General features: G+C 43.2%; 1 protein-coding gene across 3 annotated transcripts in view; it reads right to left on the bottom strand.

The window, feature by feature from the left end:
- BCKDHB (branched chain keto acid dehydrogenase E1 subunit beta) overlaps nt 1-16,556 on the bottom strand; it is a 273,945-nt gene extending 257,389 nt beyond the window's left edge. For 2 of the 3 annotated variants that reach the window (XM_045010402.1, XR_006578168.1), the window contains exons 1-3: nt 16,361-16,556; nt 7,853-7,930; nt 4,538-4,606 (exon numbers count right to left, since the gene is read on the bottom strand). In XM_045010402.1, coding sequence (XP_044866337.1) covers nt 4,538-4,606; nt 7,853-7,930; nt 16,361-16,517 — 304 coding nt within the window. In that variant the 5' untranslated portion in view covers nt 16,518-16,556. The remainder of the gene's footprint in view (nt 1-4,537; nt 4,607-7,852; nt 7,931-16,360) is intronic. The other variant, XM_045010401.1, reaches the window with a different exon arrangement.
- Between the last annotated feature and the right edge of the window lie 3,929 nt (nt 16,557-20,485).

Genomic DNA, 20,485 nt, shown 5'->3' with positions numbered 1-20,485 from the left:
TCATATCAAGCATATTTTCATAAAGAATATGGAATGACTGTCACAGTCCCTAGGAGACATAGTTGAACTCCACAGTGTATTAAACTTAAGGATACAATCCCTCCCCCCCCAAAAAAAAAAAATGTTTTTTAAAAAGTGAAAATCCTGTTTCTTATTACCTTTGCAAACCTCAGCCCAGTTTCAGTGAAGATTACCATACTGGACTGAGAATGTTCAAAGTCTCTCCAATGAGCAGGAATGGACAAGAGGAACCCTGGTGATCCAATGTCCCTCCCACTGGACTCGTGGGAAAAAGAGTTGGACTCTTTGGTTGTTCCTGTCATGCTTTCTAGCATGGTCAGACGTCAGCGTGTCTTCTTCATGATTCTACTGCAGCTGCTGTATTTCAGGAACCAGAGTAAGACCAGGGATATAAAGTTTAAACCACAACTGTCTTTATCAGCGACAAAACAAGATGGCTCCTACAGACACTGAGCATGGCGACCTCAAGTGCATCTACATCATGTGTGATACCTCTCACAATGGGAGGCCCTCTGGTGATTACACAGGACTAATTTTAAAAAGACAGTAACACACTATACTACTGTTCCAGCCCAGCAATGTCTTCAGGCACCATGTAATATGGAGCACTGCCATCCTTCTTCCTAGTAGTTATGGATCTTTGAAGGGGAAATTAACCCTCATCACACCCACAGTGGGAGCAGGGAAATAAACCCTCATCACACCCACAGTGGGAGCAGGGAAATACTCTTGACCCTCCAGCCAGTAGTTCTCTATGAGCTAACTGCAGGTGGTCAGCATAAACCTAGCATGGTAGCTAAGACTTATTAGCAACTGATCAGTACAAAAGGAGCAGCCACTTAAAACCTGCCACTACAGTTGTTTAGCTAGGAAAATGCTGGGGATTTCCTATAGGACAGCATGTCAAATTTACTCAGTAAAGAAGGCTAAATTCCACTTTTAGTTACAGTCCATTGACTGGAACACAGCTTTAGGACTCTCTATCCCCTTACATTCACAGCAAAACTCACTAATATGTCAGCATGAAGATTTCGAGGAAAAGGACAGAATTTGGCCTTTACTAGTAACTAACAGTTTCATCATTATTTAATTACTTCATTGTCACATTCAGTGGAAATAAGCCCCTCGCCCACCCAGCTATTCTTTGTTTCTCTTGCCTCCCCCTACTCTCCATTGTCTACTTCTGTCTTTCCTGTCTCTCCTTTCTTCTTCCTTCTGCATTTCCTTCCCTACAATAATCCTCCTCTCCCACCCCTAGACTTCTCACTCCTTTCCCCAATCTACATGCTAAAATTATCAGCAATATAATAGTTAATGTTGACAAAGTGTCATTTACTTCATACTCTGATTAGATTAATAGGGGGCATGGGAGATCACACCTCTCAAAGACACAAGCCATATACAGACTCAGGAAAGCAAACATTTTGTCCTTTTACTCTGTTCATTTGGGAAGTTCTCAACCATGAGCTAGAATTGTATTTAAGAAGCTGAGATTCTGCAGTCTGAACATGTCACGCAGGACACATACACCAGGTGGGCCTGACCCAGGCTGTGGGCCATACATTTGACTCCCATGCCAAAGAACATTTATGAAAAGAGAAAGAAAGAATAGAATAGGCCACCCAATGGCAGGACAAAGAGGGAAAAGGGCATGCATGACCTTGTCTACTCTTATCGCCATAAGGGCATCCATACATACATCTCAGGAGTCCCAGAGCAACACCTTCACTGTTGAGAAGCAGCAAAAAAGGTGTGTTAGCGAGTTCATGTGCTAATACCAATACATAGTTGGGTCTGCCAAAAAGGGACTCTGAAGAGTTAGCACATGTTTAATTCAGACACTAACAAGTTACAGCTGCTGTGAGAAAAAAAACACTTCTATTTACTAACTTCTGTGCATTTACATTCTAAGCTAAAGTATTTAATTATATGTAGTCTCATAACTAGACATTTTAAGAGTTGACCTGATTTAAAATTAGGATTTTATTTTTTCTCTTGCCACCCTCTTCCTGAGATAAGCATAAGATCCATACGGGGTTTAAATGGCTTTCATAGCACACAGTCAATTTTGATTCACTGATAGAAGAAATCTCTATTTTAAAATACTTTCTCCCCAACTTCTGTGCACCATAGTCTTGATACTGAGTAACATCTGTGTAGTACTGAGCCATTAATAACCTAAATTTTGCCTACATGAATATAAATTGGTATTTAGATCTTGCTCCCTGCATTTAAATAAAAAGGGACTACCAACTTGCTCTTAGAGTACTACTCTTCAGAGACAGACTGCCATCTAGTGATCTTGATGATTATATACCGGGGGGGGGGGGGGGGAATTAAACAAAACAAAAACAAAAAACATAACAAGAAAGGAGGATTTTCCTGTCAGGGAAAATAAAAACACCCTCACATTTTACACCAATACATTGGTATGATACAAGATCATTTGTTAACATTTGCTTATTGCTGTTTTGCTGGTAAGTGGAAAAAACCTTCAGCAACAAACATTTAAGAGATCCCTTTGGCTCTCATTGATAAGAATATCAATAAGGCCTTTTTTATTTTTTGCATACACAATATACTGCGTAAACAGTCTCCTGGTAATACAACTTGTATTTGCTTTCCCTTGTCCTTTACTACTAGGGACATTTGCACAGAAACAGGATATTTGCTTGAGGACCCATCTGCTCCTGCTGCTTATTTCCCTGTTGAAATCTAGTGTTAGTTTTTTGCAGCAACCAAATGTAATGTCAGAGACCTTATTCTGATGCAGATATTAGTATACAAAAAATTAGTGTTAGATTTCTGTAGCTATGATTTTTAAATGTGCCTACCATGAACCAAGTTCCAGAGAAAAGATAGACCAGTAGCTTATTTGAATTTACAGTAAAAGAGGGTGAGGCATAGAAAGAAGATATGCATAGTTGAGTCAGACAGGCTTAGGGCTTGTCTACACTGCCCCACAGTTTGAACTACAGGGGGGTAAATTACACAACACCAGAATGCTGTGCTGTAACTCCCCATGTCAACACCGTGTGCGCAAATGAAAGGCTACCTAGTTCGCATTAAAGTAGTCAATAATCTGAACTAGTTACCTTTCTGTTCAGCCCACAGCATTCACACAAGGGAGTTACAGCGCAGCACTTCAGAGCTTGCTGTAATTCACACCCCCGTAGTCGGAACTGCAGGGCAGTGTAGACATGGTCTCCCTTGCGTGCTTAAGGCTATCACTGATACATACTATCTTATCCAGTATTACTCTTAACCACCATGCAAGTAGCTATAGATATTTCCCAGCATATAGTACATGAAACACTGACATTATTTTACACTCTGATAGTATTTTTATTAGAACCACAAAAGCTAAGTTAAAAACCATACATTCAACAGGTAAAGAGAGGAGAGCTATTTCAACAGTGAAGCAGAAATTCAGAAAGTACTTCTTTGCATTTTCTGAGAAAACGCCATTAACCAGAAGAACAGAGTCTAACAAAGAGCTATGACACACGAATCAGGACTACTCCACTGAAGTCAGAATTACACAAGCATAATTCAAGGAGAATTCTAACCTTTCCCCTAGGCAACTGAAAGACAGAATCAGTTATAGGAATCTGGACTCAGAAATACAATGGGACAAAAGGATTCTTGAGAATGTGCCACTGAAGAGATACTCAGACAGCACAACAATGATTCCACAAGAGGAAGTAACAGTTAAGATTCCCAAGTGTTTTAAATAAACTTCCTCCTATCTTCCCTCATTACTAAGCCAAGCTTCATGAGATTATCCAAGAATTGAGTGATGTGGTAAAAGTAACACCTTATTTTCCATACAGTTTCTCAAGTTATGCTTTTCATATCTAGTAGGTAAAAAAAAAAAAAGACTGTTCTGGTTAATTTATGGACAAGGTAACTAACATTTTTGAGGCTCCTTATACACAGGGCCAGAAAAAATGAGTAAAGGAATCCAGTTTTAAAAACAGCTCAAGTATGGTTCTAACACTGGCTAGCTAAACCACATGAGAAAGTGGTATACTTGGGGGCAATGGGGAAAAGTGTTAAAACCAAATTGAACATAGGGCCCAAAACTCAGTTCCTGGTCAATTATACACAGGATCCAGAAATGCATGTTGCTTCCACAAAGAAAATGAAGTAATACAGTTGGTATGAATGACCACAGGTTAATAGTTGTGAGTAAAGATAAATACTACTTATCTGATCTTGAGATACAACAACTTGGAATTCTTGTAAAAACCAAAAAAAAATTTTGCAAGTCTACTTAGCTGAAAATAAAATTTAAGTTATAAACTTATGAGGCCAAGTTCAATGCCTAATTTGGAAATTTCTATTAACAAACAAAATCATAAAATCTGTTCAAAACAAATCTTCAGCTATATCAAAACTATGACAAACTCATTTACATGATTTTCCCCACAAGACTCATCTAGGATCATAAACTATAGTACGAAAAGGAAAGATTTTAAATCTAACATTGCTTGTATAGACGCAGCTAACTCACCATACTTGTCTCGCAAGCCAACAGTGCACCTGAAGACTCCACCAAAGGCTACATCTTCACCAAATATTACTGCAAAATAAAAGTCATACATAGTTTAATTTTATTTATGAATACACTCATCTAGTATGAAAATGATAATCCTATTGATTCTAGTCTAACCATTTATAAACTGTTAGCACAGTCCTCACCTGAATTTTACTGTTTCCATTTACATTCAACAACTTAAGTTTCAACATTCATGATTGAGCAAGAACAAGTTTTAATATAGATTTCTAAACAATTTACTCAATATATGCAACTATAAAATATTATAGTTAAAATGAAAGGCATTGAATTTTAGATGTTTCATCATGCCCAAAAGGATGGTTAATTTGACCCCAAAGTACTGTATTTTAATCAACATATAGTATGTGCATTAGCAATCAAGATTTCCTCACCTCTCTTACACTCTCATAGGTCAGTCCTACCTATTTAAAAAACAGTACATTAAACAAAAGGCGAGCCACAGGAAGAGAAAGAGGAGTTAGTATAACAATACACTTTCTGCCCCAAAATAGAATGTTTAAACTATTCTAGCTATGTTTCAGAAACTACTGCAGGAACATTTCAGACAAATATTTAAGTAATACCACAGCACTTGAGTTACTACAAAGTCATTTAAAAAATTCCAAGAAGTTTAGTGTATGACACTAACCAAACAGCCACTGAATTTAGACATTCCATTTTAAAAAGTTTAAGATCTGATGTGATCTTTCCTTTTAAAACAAAAATAAAATGACATCATAAGTAAGGACTCCTCACCCACTAGTTTGTAAGCTTCAACTGGTTTTGTTTCCCATTTCATTTCTATGTGATTTTAATGCTCCTGAAAAATGCTGAACTGATCACAAGTGTTAATTGATCCATGAAATAGCAAGTTTCTCCAAACATCCCACCCACGTGCTACAACCCTGATCTGGAGGTAACACCTTTACGGAAAATAAGGTAGTCCAATAACTGTGCAAGTTGCCAGCTTAAATACTCACCATTATTATGCTCTTTGCAATGTGGAGTAGGAACCATACAATCCACTAGGAACCATACAAACCACCAAAAAGCCATTAGACAGTAAATGGATCCAAATTTTAAAAGCAGTCCAGTCCTTTCCCTTAAACTGGTTGATTGAACCTTTGATCTCTTTTAAAAAATAATTTTAGGACTTTTAGAGCCAGGCTACTTTATGATTTCTCACAGAGAAATACAACAACACAACACATTTATATATTAAATATATAAAACTAGAGGGATCTGCAGCCTTTTGCAATACATCACAAGATGTGACATATGTGCTGGCCAAGTTATTCAGTGCTAATATTCCCCAAATATTTGCATATCCTAAGGGACAGAGAGCTCATTAATTCCCTCCCTCAAATATTAACCATCTTTACAGAAAAAAAAAACACTGGCCCTCTATCTATGTTAGAGCTTTTAAATAAATGTGGGGTAATTCACCACTGCACAAGTTAATAACCAGACATTCACAAAACAGAATAGCAATAATGATGCAAGAACAGATTAATGATGGCATGCTCTTATTGACTGAGGTATGTCTCCAGTCTATCTTCCTAGATTTCCTTGTTAATTTGCTTTGGTTGTTGAGGCTTGCCTTGCTTTGATTTGTTGCTATTGTGATTTTATTGTTTGCATGCTTGAAGTCAGTCTTTACAAAGCCTTTGCCACTTAATATGGCTACCAGTTTTGTGCCAGTTAGTACAGGAGACATCAGTGCTATCATACTGCTACTAGAGCACATCAGTGGAGACCTATCCTTTAAGGAGGATAGAAAGATTTCCCATGCTCTTCATTGGGAACTAGATCAACCGCTTATCTAAAGCAACAAAAATAATATTAGGGATACATCTTATCTTCTACTGCAAGATTAAGTACTGAACATACAAAGTAAGGTGAAATTCATAGCTCAGATCTTGGCTCTACAACTGAAGTCTTGATCCTACAAGGAATTCTGCATGAGTCCACCTGTGCAAAACCCCTTGCAAGCTTGGGCCCTAAAATGTCAGCCACAAAATTCAGGATGATACATGGAAAAAGCAGTTTTCCAATACACTAGAACAGTCCGCTTGCAGATAGAGAGCTGATTCCATGAGAATGCTTCAGAAATCTTATGTGCCTGGAGTCATCTCATTTTTCCAAAACTAAGCAAATCATAGCGTACATACAGAGGCAGGGAACAAATCCAGGCAGAGCCTTATTTGAATGCTTAACACAGATTTTTTATACTACATGAGACCCTTAGTTAGGACCATCAAGTCCAGTAGCCTGCCTCCAATAGAGCCAATACCTGAGGTGCTGATGCTCTACGAAAAGACCATCATACGTTTTAACAGCTGTGTGATTGTGTTGAAGGGGATGGGAGAAAAGCATTCCTTAGTAATCTCTACCATGATCACCTTGCTTCCTAGAATACTGATTTGATGTGCTTTACCCTAGCATGCAGTCACAAATTGGATAGCTTGACCAAGAACAGTCTTTCTAAAAAATCTGGCTACAGGACTATTTTCCTTTGTGAATTATCTACTTCCAGAAGCATAGATCAAGATTACAATGGTTCTCCTCTATTCAATCACAAATATGTGGTCTATAAAGATAGTTCTGTCAACATTATTTTGGAGGTAAAATACTACAGAAACTCTATATAGCTTTTAATCAGCGGGCTAAAAGGTGAGTCAAAGATAACAATGTGTACTAGTACACAGCAGAATTATATGAAAGCTGCTTAATCAATATCTAAGTTACAAGTGTGCAGAAATATTTAGAGCAGCAAGGTGGAAAAAACCAGAAATACCGCTGAGATCTGGCTCTGATCACCACTGCAACAACCATACACATTTACAATCAGGAAAATGCAAATGTAAATGCATTTTAGGGGTGGCGGGGGGAGGGACTCTCTAACATCTGAAATGTTCTAAAAGTGTACTCTTCAACTTAAAGTTTACCTGGTAGGACCTGAATTTCCCCCTGATGTATTTGGAACATCACTCATAGAAAGCAAACTAAGCAATGCACCTCTCTGCCCCACATTAGATGTTAATGATGCAGTCAATTGCTGCAGGAGAAACAGAACTGTGGCTGGGTTCCAATGTGGTAAATATTCTTTCAGTACACTGTTTATACATTTTTAATCCTATAGGTGTATTCTGTTAGCGATTTGGAACCTGAATCAGTTTATTTCTACATTTTATTAAAAACATTTCAGATAATCTTAAAAATGACTAATTTCAGAGTACACGGAGACACACAATTACAGTTATAGCGTACCTGCAGTTGGATCTCTGGACAAGGTATTATCCAAGGCACTTGTTATAGACTGGAAAAGATTCATTTTCTGAGTTTGCCCTGCATGAGAGAGACACATTATTGAGCTATTTATCTATTTAAAAAAATAAAGCAAAACTTAGTAATAAGAATTTAAATGAGCCAGCAGCCACTGAAGCCCTTAAAAGGAAAATGCTATTGAGGATCAAAAGGACTGTTTTGCTGCATAAACTTTAAATGGATGAGATGCAGTTTGGCACACTTTATAACCTCAGTAACTGCAATACCGATGGCCAGTATTTCAGATCTCTTTCAGAAGTTACATAATGATGATAGCCAATGCTGTAACTTCCTTCCGGCCTCCAGGTACAAGAGAACAGCTGTAACTTTGCAAGGTATTTTCTTACTGGTTATAAGACAATAAACTTATCTAAAACTGTTTCCTTATGAAAAAATAACCATTTTGAGATAGTTACCCACTCTATTAAAGTTTACCAAACTTTGCCCAAATTTCATTCCACGACCTTCTTTCCTACAGGATACTACAGCTATTAAACCCAGAATCCTCATTAACATAGGACATTTCTGTAAGGGCACAGAATTAGCCTTACATTTCCTCCACTTCTGAGACCATGTGGATGGTGTCTTTGAATGCAACTGAAATGAGGGTAGGAGAATGGAGTCCAGATAGCAACAGAGTGGGGGAAATGGTGATGCTGAATAGCCATAACTACAAGCATAGAGAGAGCAATGACGACATTGGGGTGCTATTACTGAGGTCTCCCACACAGCAAATTTTTTAAATTTCAAATCTTTGCTTTTACACTACCGGTTTCCCATAACTCATCCCAATATGCTGTAAAGATTATAAGAATTTCCTGGAAATGCAGATATTGTGTAAGTTTTGTTTTTAATTTATTTGGGCGGGATGTTGGTTATTTTTGCATACTCATCTGCGTTGATGGCGGAGCCACTCCACCTTCTGTTATTAGCCAGTCAGATTTTTACAAACTAAGCAGGGTTGGGTCTGGTCAGTAACCGAATGGGAGACCTTACTCCTGGGGAGATTCTGCGAGACTGCACACCTGCAGAAAATAGCCCCCAACTTCCCAGCGCATATTTCCTGCAGGGAAACAAAGGGAAGCCGCACGGGGGGGGGGGGGAGACAAGGGACAGGACGGGACGACCATGGGTGCAGTTTTTGGAGGGTATTGCCCCCCAAACAGAGGCAAGGCATAGGAGGGCATATGGGATTACATGCCACTGCCCCCCATCCACCCACCCACCCATTTGTGCAAATGCAGAGCTGCTCAGCTAGGAGGCTATGTCTTGGGCTCTGCAGCTGAATGCAGCATCCTGGGTCCTAGTGCCAGCTGTGCTCCCCTTCGTGTTTTCTGTGGAACAGTGAATGCCCGCAGTGAGGCTCTATAAGGTGGGTAGGGGAAATGAGGGAAACGGGGTGGGGGAAAATGAAGCAGTGGGGAAGCAAGGGGGTGGAATAGGGCAGGGGGATGGAGAAGGGGATAGGGGAATCGTAAGGGGGAGCAAGAGCCTGGCATGCAGCATCCCCTCAGCAGCTGCAGGAGCTCCCCTGTTAAGCAGGCCCCCTACTGGGTCCCCCCAGAGGCCAACCACCATCACCTGGATCCCCTGCACCCGGAACCCCTTAACAAGCCCTGTGCATCCAGATCTCCCACCGAGCTGCCTCGGTGCCCCAGATTGCCCTATACAGAAATATCTCACCCCACACTTGGATCCCCCCACACTAGGCTCCTGCTGAGCTGAGTCTGCCCAGCGATACCTGGTGCATCTGGCACAGAGGGGCAGGGCCCCAGGGTGTTTCTGGGGCAGGCCCAGCCCTTGCACTGTGCTACAGTCAGGTGCAGCCTCACTGCCGAGTCCCTGTACTAGGAGAGGTGGGGGCTTCAAGGTGATCTCCCACCTCAAAACAGCCAGTGGCCTGTGCTCCCCACTGCCATGCTGGAGCTACGTTTATTTATGGACAAATAAAGTTTGCAGAATTTTAAAATATTATGCGCATACGCTTTACGTTTTTGGTGCAGAATTCCCTCAGGAGTAAGACCTACAAAGAACTATAGGAACTGATGATGGCAATTCTTTAGCTGGTAAAACTTCTCCCTCTGAGTTGTTACTGAATCTGTGTCCCGCTGTAGATGGGCCCGTCTTCTGAAGAATAGTAAAATGGAGTGCCAGGACATTCATGGTAGTAGTAGTTGGAACTCTGATATCTTGAAAAATCCTAACTGAGTTAATTTTAACTCTACTAAATTTAAACTGATGGTTTGTTTAGAAAGACAGCTCTTCACTTCCCTCTCAAATTGCTGTGTGTGTTGCTGAACATGGCTAAAGAACTGTATCATTCCAGCCCAGACCTGGCTGCTCTGATCCCTATATAGCCCCAGTATTCGTTAGTTGTCATTCATAATACATTTTGATTGGAGGGTGGGGAAAATGCTATGGAAGCTCAAAGCAGCAGGCATAAATGGAAGGATATAGTTGTAATTTATTTAAAAAATTGTCACTCTTGCCCCTCCCCATATTAAGTTATTCACACTCTGACGACCCAGTCTTTCCAGAACTGGGGATAAATCTCTGCTGCTCATCTAGCTTCTAACAAATGAGAATAATTCAGTAGTTTCATAGTTACTGCTTTGACCTATCTGAAAGGCTCCCTACTAACTCCCTTCAAGAAGAGGGGAACCAATGCACCCTTCGTATCTGAGCTCTGGAACTAGGTGAAGAGAATGCAGTAAAGACTTTTTTTAAATCTACTGTGTTATGGCATCGTCAACATCAACATCACACAGGTCATTTTTACCACCTTCTATATGAATGCAAAGTCATACTGCATGTAAATCGAGGAACCAATAGTCTTCTAGTCACCTAATTAACTGGTTCAACACACACAACAGGCTTCCCCACAGTGGCCCCTCCATCACACCCTCCTACATCTGAGCCAGTGGTGGATGGAACTACATATAAATAAACCTATAGCCCTGATCTTGCTGTATCCTGAGTGCCCTTATCACCTATTAACTTCAGTTAAAGTCGAGGTTAGAAAAAGCTAAAACCAAGGTAACCAACCTAATGACCCCTTTTCAGAGGAGCAGAGAAATTCATATTGAAAAAGGGATTATCCTGCAGAAAATAGGTACCTCCCAGGACATCTGAACATTAGAAATATGGGAACACATCAAAAATATTATGCCAAGACACTGAATTGCATCCACTGTATTCATTTTCAAGATACTTGCAGGTACTGAAAACTATACAGAAGTAACTTGTAAACTTTTACTGGACAGAAGTCTCCACTGAGGCAAAAACTTATTCCCAGCAACGTGATCTGTGCCCAGTGAATGAAAGAGAAATGCCAACTGTTGCTAAGACCAACACTCATCATTAAGGAGCTTACAGAGGTTCACTATTGTGGGGCCTATCAGGAAGGTAACCAGGAAGGGAAGGAGTCTTGTGTATATACATATACATATACACACACACACCTTAGAACCTCAAAGTTATGAGCACCAAAGTTACAAACTGACCAGTCAACTACACACCTTATTTGGAACTGGAAGTACACAATCCGGCAGCAACAGAGACCAAAAAACACAACTACAAGTACTGGGTTAAACATGAACTACTAAAAATAAATAAAAGGAAAGCAGCATTTTTCTTCTACATAGTAAAAGTTTCAAAGCTGTATAAACTTTAGAAAGAACAACCATAACGTTTTGTTCAGTTACAAACATTTCAGCATTATAAAACGACCTCCATTCCCAAGGTGTTTGTAACTGAAGTTCTACTGTAGAAGCACAGGCCCAGTGGTCAGAATGAAACTGACCAGACTAGTCAGTTTCATAGCCACTGTGAAGAATGTTAGGGGCGGTAGTAGAGCAGACAAGAGAGTCATATCAGTTTTCATTTTGCATCTTCCTGGGAAAGATATGAGGAGAATCAGAGCCAGGAACTATTCTTTGCTTTTGAGGCCCTCTCCACAATGAGGAGGCTTAAAGAAATTAGAGGGATGCATGTCTTCTGATACACCACCTAACAAAAACAAAATTCTGAAGTGAGCATTATGGGAAAACCTATTATCTCTATGACACTGTACCCTATATTCTTGACAGTGATATTATTATATTATGACATTAGAATATATTTTATGCAGGACAGGTCATTTGAGATGTCATTGGAAAGGTTATGATTTGCTGAATATGATTATCTTATTTGTATGCATGCATCATTTTTATACTGAAGTTGTGAATATTGACTATAAATCTGTATTTCAAAGTGTAGTTACACCTGGGGAACATCCACTAGACAAGTATCAGAGGGGTAGCCTTGTTAGTCTGGATCTGTAAAAGCAGCAAAGAGTCTTGTGGCACCTTATAGACTAACAGACATTTTGGAGCTTGAGCTTTCGTGGGTGAATACCCACTTCATCGGATTCACCCACGAAAGCTCATGCTCCAAAATGTCCATTAGTCTATAAGGTGCCACAGGACTCTTTGCTGCTTCCACTAGACAAGAGTCTTTCATTATAGATAGCTGGGTTGGGAAGGGCCTATTCAGGGAAATGAGCCATTAGGAAAAAACAATGGGCCTTCCTAAAGAGAAGGAAAAAAGGGTAGGAATAAATGGCCAGTTTTCAGAATGCAGAGAGATAAACAGTGTACTGGAACCAGTCCTATTGAATATATTCGTAAAGATCTGGGAAAAGGGGTAAGCAGTGAAGTGGCAAAACCTGCAGATGATAACTATCTTGATAAGTTTTGTAAGTCCCAGGCAGACTGCGAAGAGCTACAAAGGGATCTCTCAAAACTGGGTGAGTGGGCAACAAAATAGCAGATGAAATTCAATGTTCATAAATGCAAAGTAATGCACATTGGAAAACAATCCCAACTATACATATACAATGATGGGGTCTAAATTAGCTGTTACCACTCAAGAAAGATCTTGGAGTCATTGTGGATGGTTCTCTGAAAACAGCAGCAGCAGCCAAAAAAGCACACAAAATACTGGGAATCATTAAGAAAGGGATAGATAATAAGACAGAAAATATCATATTGCCCCTATATAAAACCCTGGTATGCCCACATCTTGAATACTACGTGCAGATGTGGTCACCCCATCTCAAAAAAGATATATTGGTATTCGAAGAGGTTCAGAAGAGGGCAATAAAAATTATTAGGGGTATGGAACGGCTTCCGTATGAGGAGAGATTAAGACTGGGACTTTACAGATTGGAAAAGAGATGTCGGGGGTGGGCGGGGAAGAGATGATATGATAGAGATCTATAAAATCATAACTGGTGTGGAGAAAGTAAATAAGGAAGCATTATTTACTCTCTCTCATAACACAAGAACTAGGGGTCACCAAATAAAATTAATAGGCAGCAGGTTTCAAACAAAAGGAAGTATTTCTTCACACAACACACAGTCAGTCTGTGGTACTTTTTGCCAGAGGATGTTCTGAAGGCCAAGACTATAAAAGGGTTCCAAAAAGAACTAGATAAATTCATGGAGGATAGGTCCATCAATGGCTATTAGCCAGGATGGGCAGGCATGGTGCCCCTAGCCTCTGTTTGCCAGAAGCTGGGCATGTGAGAGACAGGAGATGGATCACTTGATTATCTGTTCTGTTCATTCCCTCTGAGGCACTTGGCATTGGCCACTGTCGGAAGACAGGATAGTGGACTAGATGGACCTTCAGTCTGACCAAGTATGGCTGTTCTTATGGCCTTAGGAGAAGCTTATCTCCCACCTGGGGTGTCTTCCTGAGAATACTAAGCCTCCGAGTAATGGCTGTTATGACTCTACAAAGACATGTGATGTGACCACATGTCTCTAGACTCCATCTTGGGATGTCAGTGTTTTTCCAAGACTCATCTGGGGAACAAAGCTTGGAAACAAAGCATTCCCACCATATGCATAAGGCAGGGATTGACATCATCTGGTATTCTTCAGTCCCCACATAAGATGACTCCTGGAAACACTTGAGGAACAAAGACTGAACTGGGGGAAGTGCTGGACCCAGGCTAAAGGGATTTTTAGCCTGTAAATGGAATCCCCTGGTGTTCCAAGCTGTAAGCAAGTGCAGCTTGCCCCTTAAGAATCTGCAGCCTCCTTGTATCGCCTCTGAGAGTGAGAAACTGCTATTCATATCCAATCTATTTAGTATATTAAGTTTAGTTTACGTTTTTTGTTTATTTGCTAGGTAATCTGCTTTGACCTGTTTATTAACTACAGAAGATAAATTTTAAGTGATAGCAAACTTGTTTTTGCTTTATCTAAACCAGTGTGTGCAAATCATAGCTCAAGGACAAAAGGCTGTTGCATATTCCTCTCCACAGTGAGGGAGAAGGTGAATTTTATGATCTTACGCAGTACAGTTCCCTGTGCAGTGCAAAACAGTATAATTTTGGGTTTATACTCCCTAGGGCTCTGCAGTTTGTCACAGTAGTACAGTGTAAAAGAGCCCAGGGCAGGGGGCTTAGTGGTACCCCAATTCCAGGTGGCACCCTGGGGGGAACCCATCACAATCTCTTCTGAACAGAGCCCTGACCATTAGGCTGTCTGCAAACTTTTTCCGCTGTTGGTAGCAACTTGAAGTGCCAAGTGTCTCCTGCCCAAATACCAGAACCTGCAGCTTCTCCAACATACACTGAAAATTTCTACAATTGCAGTGATGTGTCAAAATTCTGTGGCATATTGGAAATTTGAGGGCAATATAAGATTAATTGAATATTACATGAAAATAATTGTATTCGGCATTCTCACCATTAATTCTATGCAAATAGCAAACTGTGAATTGAACTGAATCTGCCACAGAATTTCTAGCTTGCTATAACATGCTGCAGAACTTAGGGCCAGCTTGCCACAGAGTGCATGTGAACTTGGCTAATTTATAGCTAGGCTTGACAGGATCCAATTTAAATCAGCAGATGACAATAAACATCCAATTTAGCTGACACACTGATACCAACAAAAATATCCACCATAACAGTCAGTACTGAATGCACCCTCCTGCAGCTTGTGCCTGCAGGGAATTGGCCCAGCAGCAGCACAGACAGCCCTTTGCAGCCCAGCTCCTTCACCAGCCAGGTGGAGGAGAGGGGCAATCCTTTGTCAGGAGATGTTCAGCAGAGACCCCCAGAGCCAGGGGCTCATCCTCCCCCTTGTAGCCCTGGCTATGGGTCTCTGCTCCACCAGACCAGGACCGCTGCCTCCCCTGCCCATTTCCTCCAGCTGTCTTGGGCCCTTCAGCCTTACAGAAATCCCACTACAGCCGCACTGCCCCAACAGTAACCCCACTACCAACCTCCAACTTCCCATAACTGTAAAAATTAAAATCACTATTAATCAAAACTGCAAAAAAATTCTGACAAGCCTATTTACAGCAGAACCATAGACTATCAGAGTTGGAAGGGACCTCAGGAGATCATCTAGTCCAACCCCCTGCTCAAAGCAGGACCAACCCCCAGACAGATTTTTGCCCAAGATCCCTAAATGCCCCCCTCAAAGATTGGACTCAACCCTGGATTTAGTGGGCTAATGCTCAAACCACTGAGCTATCCCTCCCTCAACAAAAGATAATGGAGCTCCTCCCCACTGGACTTTCACATTACTCTGTTCAACAGTAAACATCTTCTCTACATCTTCTAAGTGATTTCCCCCCTTCTTTACAGTAGTATGGGCTGCTGAAGTTAAAATGCAATTATGTCACACATCTCCGTTTCCTGAGTCCGAGTGAAAACAAGTTTTTACCCAAAAATGGCCACGGACAGCTGTTAGCGCTTTTCTACCTGGCGACCAGCTCCAGATCCTGGCCAAAAATCGAATCAGGCCGCCTGCCTTCAACTTTAGGTCATTTCAGGTGAGTGAGTTACTCTTCCAACGTCACCAACTCGAGTAATTTTGTCACAAGGCTCTGAACTAGCCCAGCGGCTAGAAAAGAGGAATGGGGGGGGATCTCAGCCCCTTCCCCCTTAACAGAAAAGCAGCTCCCACCCTCACTGCGAGGGCCTGACCAGGTGGCCTCAGCCACTCCAGAGGCTCCGACCCCAGAAGGCTGGCGGCCAAGAACTGGCCTTTATTGTTTGCCCGGCAAGTCTCACGATTGTCAGAGCTCGGGGGAGCGGGCTCGTGGTTCTGGGGTGACAACACGCTCGCTCCGCGGTGCCCGCCTGGGGCGCGGCCAGGCGCCGTTTAACGGCTTCCCCAGGTGGGTCTGGCAGGCGGTGGGGCCACGCCCGGGGAACCCAGCGCCCTTTCCCCCAACCGCAGCGGGCGCTGACAGTACGGCGGGGGGAGGCGGGCGGAGGCTCCCCATGGCGCCTGGGATGGGACCCCTCGGGACAAGCGGACCCAGAGCAGCAGGCGCTCCGCCGGGAGCCCGATGCGCTCCGCCAGTCCCGCGCCGGGTAGCCCCTCTCCAGGGCAGGGCCAGGTTGCCCGGGGAGGCTGAGCCCGGCGCGGCCCCACCTCTCACCGTGCGCGCTGGGCTCCGCGTCAGGCTGGAACGTGAAATGCGCCGCGTGTCGCCGCGGCCCGGCCGCCCAGGGGAGCAGCCGGCCCCGCAGCGGCCCCGGTCCGGAGGCGAGCACCGCTGCCCGACGCAGCCCGAGCCCGGCCACCGCCGCCGCCATCTCCACTAGGGTCAGGACTCAGGAAGCAGGTGTGACAGCAACAGCACGTTGTAAAGAGGCGGGGTAGGAATGGGGCTTTCCTATTGGCTATCAGGGCAACGTAGAACGGCCCAATCAGAACCCACGGTGCTGTGGGCGGGGTGAGGCCGGAGAGAGAGAGTAGTCTCTACTGCGCACGCGTATAAGCCAGGTTCGTCTAGAATAGGCCCGGCGCGGCGGCGGTGGAGGAGGAAAGCGTGAGGGGCGGGGCTGCGGAACGGGTGGAGCTAGACTGCTTGGGGCGTGGCTGCGCGGAGGTAGAGACTGCGCAGAGGAGGGAGTAGGGGGCGGGGCCGGCCTGAGGAAGGCGAGATGGGGCGTGGTCACGCTGAGAGGGGGCGGGGCTTTGTGCCGGCCCGGGGAGCCCAGGACAGGGGCGGGGGAAGGGCCTGTGGTCCCTGCACGAGGCTGTGCTTGGCCCGGGGAGCCCAGCAAAGGGGCAGAGGCCCCAGGCTGTGCAGCAGCTGGAGGGGTAGTATTGTGCCAGGTGGGCAGGAGCTAGCTCGAACCACAAGCCCGGTGCCAGCCCTGGGGCTTGGGCTGCTGGGCTTGTGGTGCTGTTTTCCTGGGGAAAGGCCTGCGTTCCAGACAGCACCTTGCTGCACAGATTGTACTCAGAGCAAGCAATAAACCCAAGTTGCTGCTCCCTGCCGCTGCAGTTAGCCTTCAAGGCAGGGCAGCTGCAAGGTCAGGGGCAGGCTCCTTCCCCCAGAGTTTCACACCCTATCCGCTGGACCAGCTGTTCCTTCTGCAGAAAAGGAGGATTCTGATAGATGGGAGCAAAGTTCTCTGAGCCAGTTCTCTGAGCCTCCAGCAAATGGTCCCAGGCTGTTGGGAAGGATGTCATGGTTGACTGCGTGAAAAGCAACATAGTGGTCAGGAAGGATAAAGAAAGAGAGGATGAGAGGAGATCATTTAACCTCAAAGGGGCGCCAAGTTCTGCCCCATGCTGAGTTTTAGAGCAATGGCTGCTATGCAATTTTACATTTTAACTAAAAACCAGCTCTGATATTTAAGTATAGCTATTGAGCACGTTAATATTTATGAGTGGAGGCACTGATGGCAATAGAAGTTTTATCTTATGAAGGACTGGAAGATTTGACCCTCCAGCTTTCTTTCAAGAGGAAGAGCTGTCCAGAGCTCCTATCCCTGTTTATTTTCCTTTCCTCCCTACAGTGGCCTTGATATACCACAAAAGACCATTTTTTCTCAACCTAAAATGTGGAATTTTCCAGCTGTTTGGTTTTAAATATTCGCCTGTGAGAACTGAAATTCAGTTACTGAAGTGTTGTGTTTAAGAGCCTTCTGGAAAGTAACTAGCCTTTAAACAGAAGAAGAAGCAGTGTTGCCAACTCTTTATGATTTTGTCATGAGTCTCATGATAATTATTGTTTTCCTTAAAGCCACAACTCCTGCATTCAAGTGAATATGTGATGATTTCAGCCTTTATTCTTAAAGAAAAAGTAAGTTTCTAGCCCTTGGGGCTGTGGAGAAAGCTTCAAAATGTGACCCCAGTGCACCCGAAAGGCTCAAAAAGCAGAAGGCAAATAAAAAGAACACCAAATCTATTATTTTACATAATCTTGTGATTTTTAAGCCAAGCTTGAGATTTTTGGTGAGCCTGATTCTTGATTGTTGAACATTTGGGGTTGGCAATACTATAAAGTGATTAGAAAGTGTCACTTTCACTCCTGTTTAAAGTCCATTTCTAGTCTATTATTTGTAGTATAGTAACACCCCTAAACTCCAGGCAGGTGCAGTATAAACTCACAGGGCTTTGACCTAGTAGGATGTTGACAGCCATTTTAAACATCTGTCAGTAATGCCTGTTACTCATGTATAATTATATTAAAGAACTAATGGGGACCTGAATGACTATTAATAATTCGAGATCTTAGTAATATGGGTCACATTCTACTCATTTACACCAGTATAAATTGGGTGTGACTCTTATGAAGTCAGTGAAGCTACTCCTGATATATAGATATTGATGAGAGCATGTCTATTATTTTCCAAAATCTCTCAAACTTTGGACATGATTAGTGGATGAATGTAAATTCCCTCCGAGTCTGTCACATCTCCCAACATGTGTTGTCTTCTATAAACCACACCTATGAGACTTTCAAGGGATTTCTGATGCATTACTTTGAGCTTAGTCTCCTTGCTGCTTTGTGATAATTTCAGAATGCTTTGCTGTAAATTTCACTAATAGCTCCGTGGGGCACAGTTTTATTTGTGGCATCCCCAGTCCCCAATGGATTAGCTTCTGGGCACCCTCCTTCCCTTGCCCTAATACTCAGTGCCATGTCCTGACAGTCTCTGCTCCTTTTCTGCCTTCTCACTTTCTCCTGTCTTTTTCTGTCTCTTCTCTTTCCTTGTCTTGTTTCTGTCTTTTATTGCTGTGTTGCACCATTTTTCTTTCCCTCCTCTTTCCCCCTCCACTTCCCCCCCACCCCCACCAGAATGGGACATGCTGCTTCTGGTAGGAGTTTCCATGTGGGAGCTGCATCCATTGGTGGGTCCATGGGACTGGGCAGCATATGCTCTTGAGAGCGCTGCTGGAGAAGAGAAGAGAAGCAAAGATTAGCCAAGTAGACAGCTACTTGAGCCTTTAGCCCCGCACATATTTGTAGCTCTCCCTAGCCAGCCAGTTACCTCCTTTAGTGCCAATCTCCTTATGGACAGGCCTGGGTTCTTCTGGATCCCGCCTCCCACTCTGCAGGGCGTAATTCTTTGTTTTCTTTCCATATGAATTTGGCATTGCCTCCACCCCCCTCGCTCCTTCCTAGCAGGCTCACCAGGTCAGCTTGGGCGGAAAATTCTAACCACAGGTTAGCCCCCACTTACTTGCCAGATAGTTGGAGACTCCCAAGAAATAACAAACACATACAATATATTCACAGTAATTATATTAAACAGGAGATTAATATAACATAGTGATGTCTCTCTCTCCTGCCATCCATCTCCATCCTCTGACATGTTCTTATGTTATGTTCTTCTATGTAGGGGTTCTCCCATACAACTTCGCCAACTGGCTAACTAGAAGATGGTGCACTCACAACTCCCCAACGGATCCTCAGGTTCACGGATGGGTCTGGAGTCCTCAGTCTCTGCAGAGGGACTGATGATTGCTGCTGGCAGGGAAACTCTTCATGCAGGAGTCAGGCTGCTTTTGGTCCCAGGATTTCCCCTCACAACAAAGGAGTGCAGGTTCCGGGTGCAGGTTAGAAAACTATACTAAAAATCCTAACTTACTCTAGCACTCAGACACACTCACAGCAGGTGGCAACCCTGGACCAGCAACCAGAGCAGTTTGCCATGTGGTGACTGATCTGACCTAGGGAGCTGGAGGACTAATTCCACCTGGGGAGGGGTTGATGGTTTCCCCTGGTGTGCCACCTGGAACTGGGTACCTTTAAGCCCTCTGACCCACCAGCCTGGGCTCCCTCTCACACCATGCTGCTGTGACAAGCTGCAGACATGCTCCTGGTCTTACATTTCCACCAGCATACACACATGTAGGACACACCCGGCTGCAGTTACATCTAGGCTCTCTGACCAGCCACTGCATGAACCAACAATAGAGAGGCTACAGCCAAAATAACCCCCAGCCTTCTAGCCTAGGACCCCAGAGCGATATCGTCCTGCCCTAGTCCAAACCCCAACCAGTATGAATTTATTATCCAGCTTGCCTCCCCCTCAATGTGGAAAGAAATATGCAACAGCCACTCTGAGCTAAGATTTCCACGCACTTCACTTCAAACTCACTGGTTTAGATAAACAAGTTCATTAACTACAAAAGATAGATTTTAAGTGATCGCAAACAGATCAAAGTAGATTACCTAGTAAACAAACAAACACAATCTAAGTCTAACATACTAGAAAGATAGAATTTTAATTAATCTCACCCTGATGGATGATACAAGCAG

The sequence above is a fragment of the Mauremys mutica genome, chromosome 3, assembly GCF_020497125.1.
Source record: "Mauremys mutica isolate MM-2020 ecotype Southern chromosome 3, ASM2049712v1, whole genome shotgun sequence".
In the NCBI taxonomy this organism is placed as follows: Eukaryota; Metazoa; Chordata; order Testudines; family Geoemydidae; genus Mauremys; species Mauremys mutica.
This window is presented reverse-complemented; position numbering and strand designations above follow the sequence as displayed.